The sequence below is a fragment of the Uloborus diversus genome, chromosome 6, assembly GCF_026930045.1.
Source record: "Uloborus diversus isolate 005 chromosome 6, Udiv.v.3.1, whole genome shotgun sequence".
NCBI lineage: Eukaryota > Metazoa > Arthropoda > Arachnida > Araneae > Uloboridae > Uloborus > Uloborus diversus.
The window spans coordinates 102,581,095-102,590,503 of record NC_072736.1 but is presented as its reverse complement, the minus strand read 5'-3'; the positions used below and the strand labels follow the sequence as shown (position 1 = coordinate 102,590,503).

The 9,409-nt window shown below is 31.9% G+C and overlaps 1 protein-coding gene across 1 annotated transcript; it reads left to right on the top strand.

Annotated features, from left to right (window-relative positions):
* The first annotated feature begins 418 nt into the window (after positions 1-418).
* LOC129225109 (uncharacterized) lies at positions 419-8,497 on the top strand. Its single transcript, XM_054859668.1, has 5 exons — positions 419-506; positions 3,184-3,313; positions 4,387-4,529; positions 5,888-5,969; positions 8,328-8,497. Exons 1-5 carry the CDS (start codon positions 476-478, stop codon positions 8,467-8,469), a joined length of 528 nt encoding a protein of 175 aa, XP_054715643.1. The 5' UTR covers positions 419-475; the 3' UTR covers positions 8,470-8,497.
* Positions 8,498-9,409: the final 912 nt, after the last annotated feature.

Below are 9,409 nucleotides of genomic sequence, written 5' to 3'. Positions count from 1 at the left end.
GAAAGGTAAGCATTAATCATCAAAGCAAAGCAGCGTAGCTAGGTATCTTGCATAGGTACCTAGTTTACCTAGCACCTAATTTATTCTTGCATAAGTAAGTAAAAATGTTCAACGCGTAACACATTTTGTCATTTATAGGCTTTGCTAAAATTTTATCAACAGAAAAAAAAAAGAAATTTTTTTCTCAAACCCTGCCTTTTATTTATTTTTTTCTCAATTCAACACTGTATTATAAGGTAACATGTTTGTTGTCACTTTAAAGCAAAATATTGAATAACACGCCAACGTGTTTTATCTGAAAACCATCTGCCAAAAATCACTACATCACATGTTTCCCAGGCATCCGTTCTCACTGTTATCGCTGCCATATCACCAATCCATTAGCAGATCTGCATTTCTTAATGCGATAAACATTTAATATAAATACGATCTGAAAAGAGCAAGCTTCGCTTTTATTATTTCAAAATTTATAACCATGATCGTAGGTCTTCTTTTCGCCATTTTTGGTAAGAAAAGCGTTAACTACAACTGTATCTTTTTTAATTATCTAATTTATTTATTTATTTTAATGTTTCATTCAATGGATTGCATTATAAGTCTTGTAAAATTTTTACCTTATTGCAGTTTATTTTTTTTCTACAAAGTTTTACATTTTGTACACGCAGGAGAATGATATGGTATTTTTTTATATGCAATATCCCGACACATAGGCTGATCGTGCAAGGGGGCAAGGCCCCTCACTACCCCCTAACTTCCAAAAGGAGAAAAGGAAAAAGGCCTTACTCCCTTACTTTTTGACATTTTGACAGGTAGATTGATTTATTCTACGAAAATAAAAATTTCAAATTTCAAATAAATGAACTTTGCAGGTATTATTTCATAAGAATAAAATTTTAGTTGAAATGGGATGCCTGCGGTGGTCATGCTTCTAATGTTCTAACGACATTCCAAATTTTTTAGATGACGCTAATCCAATAATGTACAATTCAATATTACGAAAAACAGTTGAAAAAATCAACTCTTGGAGGTGCACCTGGACTCCCCCCCCCCTTTTTTTGGTGCGCCAGTCACCTACGTGCCGACAACCCCCAGAGACTGTAGTTTAGTCCTAGTCATAGACTCATCATGCCTGGAATAGTCAATAACTGAGCTGGAGTAAGATGTCATCTCATTGAAGCTGATAATGCCTTCAAAAATATGGCTAAAATAAATTTTGCAGCGAGAGACCTCAGCAATGTACGATTCAACTCGTAAATTGAAGACAAAGCTTGTGTAATAAACAGTGAGTTACCGCCCTTAAGTCAGGGCTAAAGCAGAACTACACGCATACAGTTCCTTCCATATCGTTCTGCCTTAGTCCTGGCTTAAGGGCGGAAAATAATTGCATATAATTTTGTTACAATAGAATGAAAAAATATTGTAATTAGCGTTTTAATTAACTTTTACGTGTGATCTACTAATGTCCAGTTGTGTATATGCTGTATTTATTTATTTAACAATAGGCAATATTGTATTTTAAATGTTATATAAAGTATATCAAGTGTACTTAATTATGTTTAGTTAAAAATTTTACTAAATTATTTCTTCATTACCTTATTATTTATGAATGTCTTCAAGAATTAATTCTTCTATTTTTCTTCACAGACTCAATTGACTTTTTGTATAATCCTTCGCTATTTTATTCAATCATATATTTGTAAAATTTCAGTAATTTGTTTATTTACTTATTTATTCGGTTATTGTTGCGCTATTTGTTCATTTATTCATTCATTTGAAGAAAAATATTTTTAACATTCAAATAGAAAAAATTCAGTAGGAAATATTTTGACTATAACTATGTCTGAGAGAAAATGATAATTTTCGACTTTTTTTTTTAATTTTGAATGCAAGAATTCACCGCTTAGACTAAATATGCCAATACAAGTTTTGTTACAAAGTACATGACAATGTGCTACGCTATTAAGGGAGCGTTTTCTCTTTAAACCGGTCAACCTATCATCATTTTTTATTTGGACATGTCGACGTTACACTATGCTTACTATTTTAGCACATTTTGCTTGTTTTCTCATTTTAACCACTTTTTATAACTGAAAATAAAAGTTATGGATTTATCATATAGATTTAAAAGTAGTGATTAACGCAATTCTTCACTTGAAATTTATCAGCTATTTCAAAATAGTTGAAATAGTAAAAAAAAAAATAATAATAAATGTTTACACTGAACAAAGTATTTTTAAAATTTATAATTGAATTGTTTTAAAACTTAATCATTGCGGAATGGAAAAGTTGTTAGAATATATATCATTTTTAAACTTACAGGTACAAATGGCAAAAGCTTTTTAAATCAGTTTTTAGTCAAATTATAATTAGTTTTTACGTATCAGTCTTTTTTTCTATGTCTACAAAGGATTGTACATTTATTTATCCGATTTTGGAGCAACGTAGACAAGTGTTGGTGCTTGTTGTTTTCTAATGGCGCCCAAAAATATAGAATGAATATGCGCTATCGTTTGCAGTGATCAGATTAGCAAAAACTTTAGGTCCAACATTGTTTTTTTTCCCCGAGAGTGTTTGAAACGTTTTCAAATCTTAGTTGCATCTTAAAATTTATTATTATAAATAAATAGCCATACTTACACAATAGTTAAGTTATGTTTTTCTCAAGGGCTAAAGTAAAGTTTAATTTTAAGAAAGAAACATATTTAGGTAGATGTATCGAAAGGGTTCTCTTCTCTTTTTCTCTCTATTTCTCAAGGCGAGAAAATTCTCCCGGACATTTTTAAAAGAAGTGAAAATTCTCTTCGGGAATTGAAGTTTTCAAAAACAAAAAATACCATAACACTGTAAAGGTTCTATAAAAAGCTTACTTTTTAGAATGAAATGAGGAAGGCAGGTAAAGAAGAGATACATAGCATTTTGATTTTTAAATACTTGACATTTTGTATTATTTAAAAAAAGTAACAAATATTTGAATGTATACCTAATGTTTTTACAAGTCTTATTACTAACATTTTATTTTTCATATTTGAATACAGTAAGTTTTTATTTGTTCAAAGCCACATAATACGTTACAAAAACCAAATGTGTAGTTCTGGTTTACAAAATGTGAAATACGCATGAAGAGAAGAAATATATTTCTCTTGTATTCAGATATTAACATTTTCTTAACGTATATTTTCCCAGGCGTTTCCTGCACTTTGGCTTCGGCGTGCTCTGACGTAGAAGCAATGAAACAATGCATGCCTTTGGGAGAATCCGCCTGGTACAAAGACCAGTGGCCACACAATGCCCATGAACTAGATCTGTCATGTCGGTAATAATAACTTTTTCTTTCTTTTCTTCTGCGTCTGACCACAGTAAAGTAATCTCCCTTATCCTCTGCACATTACACGATCCAGTTGTTCATACTCACTGCAACATTGCTTTATTTCTTCTATTAATCTGTTTTAATGGTGGTGAACGATGAACTATGGTTATATATTGTCAATTTGAAGCAATATGGCTTAGACGATTAGTAAAAGCAGAATTATTGGACTCTTGAATTTATATAATCTGAAAAGAGAATATTTTGATTAATTTAAAACTCAATTTTAAAGATTTGAGTTCAACCAGCTTCTGGTTTAAAAAAAGTATTATACAAATGAAAAAAAAAAATTTTTTTAGACATTTATTGACAAATATATTTAATGTTTCATTCACCTACCTTTAATATATGAATATGAAAGAGTCAAAATTTTCTCTTTATATGATATCCTGAACTTGAAACCGCGTCTAAAAAACTGCTGAATATTTTGAGCTCAAATTTCAGATACCAGTATAAAAACTATTCTACATTGTTTTTTCATGAAAATATAACATGGTTTCAGATTATATTTTGTTTTCCGAACATTAATTTCATCAATCATAACAAAAATCTAAAATTCATTTTTGTTGTAAGAACTTATGTTTCTTTCGTTGGGTTTGTTCATAACTTATAACAAAATAAATAATAAAACAACAAATTTTGCCGCACCGAAGGCCGTTTAAGTGTTATACACCGAAATATCAACAATCTATTGAACATTACGAGGTGCTTTTTTCTAATTTTTATTTTAGAGCAACGGCATTATCAAATTAAACAAAACTTGGTTCACAAAGTTTTATAATGATGCTGATCACAAATATATAATAAAAGGGGGAGGAGTACAAACATTTTAGTGTTAATGCATATTATTGTATAAAGACAACCACTAACAGCAATTAAATTACTTAATCATGTAGGGTACACTATTTCTGAAGAATAACACCTTATAAGTGTAACTTGTGTTAATAATCTTCGAAATTAAACAAGTAATCCGTATTTTTCCACGACTGTACATAATGTTAGTATTCATTTCCTTTTCACAGCAATGTACAAAAGGAACTTGGATGTGAAATTGAGTTTGGAAAACGCTGCCCAAACAGCATCTTTGGACAGTCTCTTCAAGGATTGAAGCAACTTGAAGGAGTATATGCCGATTTGTGCGGCAATTCTCATCACTTCAGGAAACGTATGTTACTTATCGTTAGAATGATTGTACTGCTGTTATGCAGCTATATAATGTTAAGCTCTTTTCTTTATTTCCGGCACTTTTTATCTAAAAGGGTATAGGTAGTTAAAGTATACAGTAATATACATTATGGAAAAACTGATTTGCATATTATGTTCAAAAACCATGTCAAACATTTTGCAGATTAGAGAAAATACTTAACATGATTGGTTTTGATTTGACATGAATGATTCGACCGAGCGTTTAAAATAAGTTAAAATTGGTTATCTTGAAAGAGAAAAATACTCTATTTTAAGATGATGTAAAAAAGATACAGGATTTATATTTCAAGGATATATAAATATGGCCTACACTATAAATCTTCAAACACATTTTAAACGCGGACTCTTGTCCCCTTTTTTATGAAGCTTTGAGGCACTTGAGGACAGTTTTTAAAACACTTTTCAGATAGCTTTGAAAACACTTTTAAGACATACATGAAATATACCGCCAGCTCGAGGACTGCAAGTTCTTGGCTGGAATTGACGGAGCTGACGGTGTATTTCATGTATTTTTGCCTTAGCCCTGGCTATAGGGCGATAAATAACTGAATAAACTTTTCAGACAGCTTTCAAAACACTTTTAAGAGCACTTAATTGGTTCAGCTAATTTTTTAACACTTTTAGGAACGCGTTTGAAAGCATTTTTTTAACTCTGACGCATGTCCTTTTTCTTAGAACACTTTGTAGCTTATATTTTGAGACACTTTTTACAACACTTGTGTCACAATTTTGCGGATAAGCTGTCAAATGTCATCAGGCAATGGACGTTCTTCGATCAAGAAAGGTCATTCTTTTTAAAAGAACTTGTCAACAAAGATTCAACGGTGATTCAACGCAACATAGTTTCCAGTCGTATCATATCGAGACAATCTATTTACTGGTAGTCAAGGAAAGCTGTTGAAATACATGTGTACGAAAGAAAGCGATGACTTCCCAAATGTGCCCCTCGATCTGTTCTCAAATGTGTTTCCAAGTTTAAATCAATAAATGTCTGAGCAGGAGAAATACGGAACTGATTCAGATAATATTTTAGTTAATTTTTCTATTGATGACACAGATTCGGAACTCATTTTCGTGCCCATTCAGGCAACTGGAACACTTTTTCTCAAGTAAAGTGATTCAAACCTGATTCCAATGAGTACGGAGAATTTGTAGTATACCTACTCCTTAAAAATCATTTTGTCTGGAAAACGATCTGGAAATAATTCACCCGACATCTCAGTGGCCTTGAAAATACTTACGAATTTTATTGTGTTTTTAATTAATATTTTTAATCTATGTATGCATGAAAGTATAACTATTTTTCTTCCTTGATAGAATTCTTGGACCATGTGCCTTGTTTGAACAGCGTAATTCAAGACTTAAGTTCTACTTGCAGAACCAACAATGAGATCAACGAGTAAGTCTATTTTACTATTCAATATGGATTTCTTTTCTTTTTCTGAGTACATATTTGTACTATTTAAAGTGCATTTACCTTCAGCTGGCAAGAGCCTTTAAAAATCATATTTTAAGGGGAAATATCGAAAATATCGTCATTAAGTACAAAGATTAGGTAGAGAAAATATGTGACACTGCATGACAAACTGCAACTCATCACCAAAAGATTGATCTTCAATAGAAGTCAAATGTTTCATCAAATTAATAGTTATTATAAATGACTTTCATTTTTTGCTCTTTTTACACTACATAAAATATGCACTTGAATTTATAATATAAATTTTAAAAAACCAAACGTAAATATTACCTTCATCAACAAGCCATTGAAGAATAAGATTTAAAATTTATTGTAAAATGTATAAACTGTACATAAGAGATATTTTAATCTTATCCTAGTCTGGTGGAACAAATGCCGCAAAAATATATGTTTGCATAACTGTTCAAAAAGGACGAGCATTACTTTTTCTTATTTATAATAATGTATGGATCTAGGGCACCCATATTTTCTTTAAAGTTAAAATTCTCCCTTTTGTAAAACAAATAAACATATTATTGTTTATTTTCGAAAAAGCGTGAAGGCTCATTTGGTTTATTTACTGTCTGGAAAAATTAGTTTAGGTGCTTTGAACATCAAATTAAATTCATAGAATCCGTATTGTCTAGTCTTGTTAAAAATGACTCTATCATAGACATTTTTCAAAGCGGTAGTTAGTTCAATACGTAGATCATTTTTATACAAATGCTGAAAAGTTTAGAATACTTATTCATAAAATGGTTTTTCCTCTTTCATTCCCTAATTTTTTTATGAAAGATTGAAGATCAGAAAACAATCGCAAAAAAGCTATATTTTCTTCCAGATGACGTTATTAATAATGCTGAAATAAACAAGTAAGAAATAAACTTAAATTTTCAAGAAATAATGTCTAGAAAGTTCCTTGAAATATCAACTACTTAACTCAACCTTTGAAAATGCTTTTTAAGATATCTGAATACCGTACATTAACTACATCCAAGTCGTTTTAATCGTTTGAATAATTGTATGCTCTTTTATTTGAACGATTATTTTAAGATTTTCCTTTTTGCCTGCGTGAACGAAAACTAGAGTCCATACGAAACACTTGAAATAGAACAAAGAAATGTACATGTCTGTGTATTTTTGTTTTCAGTCACTTTTTAAGAAAGAAGAGTTGCGTTATTTACGTAGTAGAACCCAAATATTCAGAGACTGTGGTCGCCATTCACAGACAAAACCTGTAGTTAAAATAAAGCTGCATGAAAATTTCCTCTGTTACCCCTGTCTTTAAAAACCTTGGACAGTTTGGCCCATGTCATGCGATTCAATTGCGGGCGAAGACAGTTCTTTTTCGAAGCAAGTCAAAGGTCTTTAGCGATGTTAGAAACATGATTTTTTTAGACTAATGCTGTTACATAGAATTTGGCCAGTGTTTGATAATACCTTCAGATTTTGGAGATTCTCAAGAAGTACGTAATTCCATGATGGCGCGATTAAAAGCGTGCGAAAATCCTTCTCGAAAAATGAGTTTTGTTGTCAAAAAACGCATATTTATACGACGGGACACTCGAAATTTGTTAAAATCCCCTTCAAAAAAAGCTGTTATCACTCTGCAATATTCTTTGAGAAGGCTTTTGAGATAGATTTAATATTTTCTTCAGACCATGAAGTCGTAATTTGGCCTGCGCACTCATCTTCAAAGACGGATTCTTCATTCGTAAACCTTCAATTTCTCCATCGTAGTAGTTAATAGCAAGCTGCAATTAATCTTCGGTAAGCCTAAGATATGCTACAGGGGTTTTGCAACAATCTTTGAGCAGGCTTTTAAGGTACATTTAATATTTTCTTTAGTCTGTGAAATCGTAAATCGACCAGAGCACTCATCTTCAGACAAAGATTCTTATTTGTGGTTACAATGTCGGCACCATTTGTAAACCTTTAAGTTCTCCATCGGGAAACATTACAAAAATTATCTCTGGATCTCTCAAGTCTCTGAAGGTGTTTAAACTAAATGCTTACAAAATTAAATGTTACAGCGTTTTCCTTCAAAGCCATGTTCCCAACGTCGATGAAGAGCTTCGCTAACGTATATAAAAGAAATATCGTCCGCACTTGCAATTGAATCACATGATGCCAGCCTATCCAGAATTTCTGGAACTGACAAAAATGTATTTCATAGTTTTACTTTACAGAATTGCCTGTCATTGGCCCTGAACTTTTAGGTTCAACTGCATTAATACATTTATGTATAGTGTATTCTAAAGTGTGTTTTCTCGTTTATACATGACTTTTCTTTCCATTTAGCTGCAACACCAGTGTGCAATTCTACAGGAACTGCGTCTCCGAGGGAGTCCATAAATTGTGTGGTGTTGAAACTCAACACGTGTTTGACCTATTAATAGAACCACTGTTGCCTATTTACGCAACTCAATGTAAGAGTGTTTAGGCAATAAATATCATGGTTTTTATCTTAACTGGGTATTTTTCTCTATTGTACATGTATCAGTGTTCTGACACATAATGGAATACATGTAACGAAGTTTGTGGGGTAGTCTATTGCCGTAACTCTTTTTGGTTTAAAGAGAAAAAAAAATTAAGCAGCAAAAGTTGATTGTATGCTTTAAATCTAAACATTAAACAGAAACTTAAAGAACACCGTATTGTTAAAAGTATGTTACGCTTAGTATTGCTCTGCTAGCAGGTACAAAAATATGTTAAAAGAGAAATGTAGCTCTAACCAATTTTAATCAGTAAGTTACTGCTCCTAAGCCAGGATTAAAACAGAACTACATGCATTGTACCGACAGCCTGTTTATCCCATCCCGGTTATCCCATTCATTGTTGTAGACTCATCATTCTGGAATAGGGAATAACGGAGCTGGAAGCAGATGTCATCTCATTGAAGCAAAGAGTACCATCACTCTGTTGGACTCTCGTTTTGGATGTTGGAACTTTCAGCTTCAAAGAGACGACATCTGCCTCCAGCTCGGTTATTCCCTATGCCTGACTGATGAGTCCATAACAAGGACGAAACTGAAGTATCTGGGTGGAATAACTGGGCTGTGGGTGTATTTCATGTATCTCACCAGTTTTCTTTAATAATTTGATTGAGCCTCATATGGTGCATCTTTTCAACACAAAAGAGTTTAATTTCATGCTAATTTGATCTTCTACTAGAATTATCCTCTAGAAGAAATGGCACCCCCCCCCCCTTTTAACTATGACATGACAGCAACAACAATAACATTAACAAAAAATAGCGAGAAATGACTGTGGAAAACCAAAAAGAGAAAAATAATCATTAAAATTTCAAGAAAACTAATTCCAAAACATAGATTTTTCATCTATAGTGTAAAAATGGAAAGGTAGTATTTGCATAATTATGA

Bases quoted from the DNA above. Each gene is read 5' to 3' on its own strand.
- LOC129225109 (XM_054859668.1), top strand. From the start codon at position 476: ATGATCGTAGGTCTTCTTTTCGCCATTTTTG. The intron at 507-3,183 runs GTAAGAAAAGCG...ATATTTTCCCAG, and splicing joins TCTTCTTTTCGCCATTTTTG to GCGTTTCCTGCACTTTGGCT. The intron at 4,530-5,887 runs GTATGTTACTTA...CTTCCTTGATAG, and splicing joins TTCTCATCACTTCAGGAAAC to AATTCTTGGACCATGTGCCT.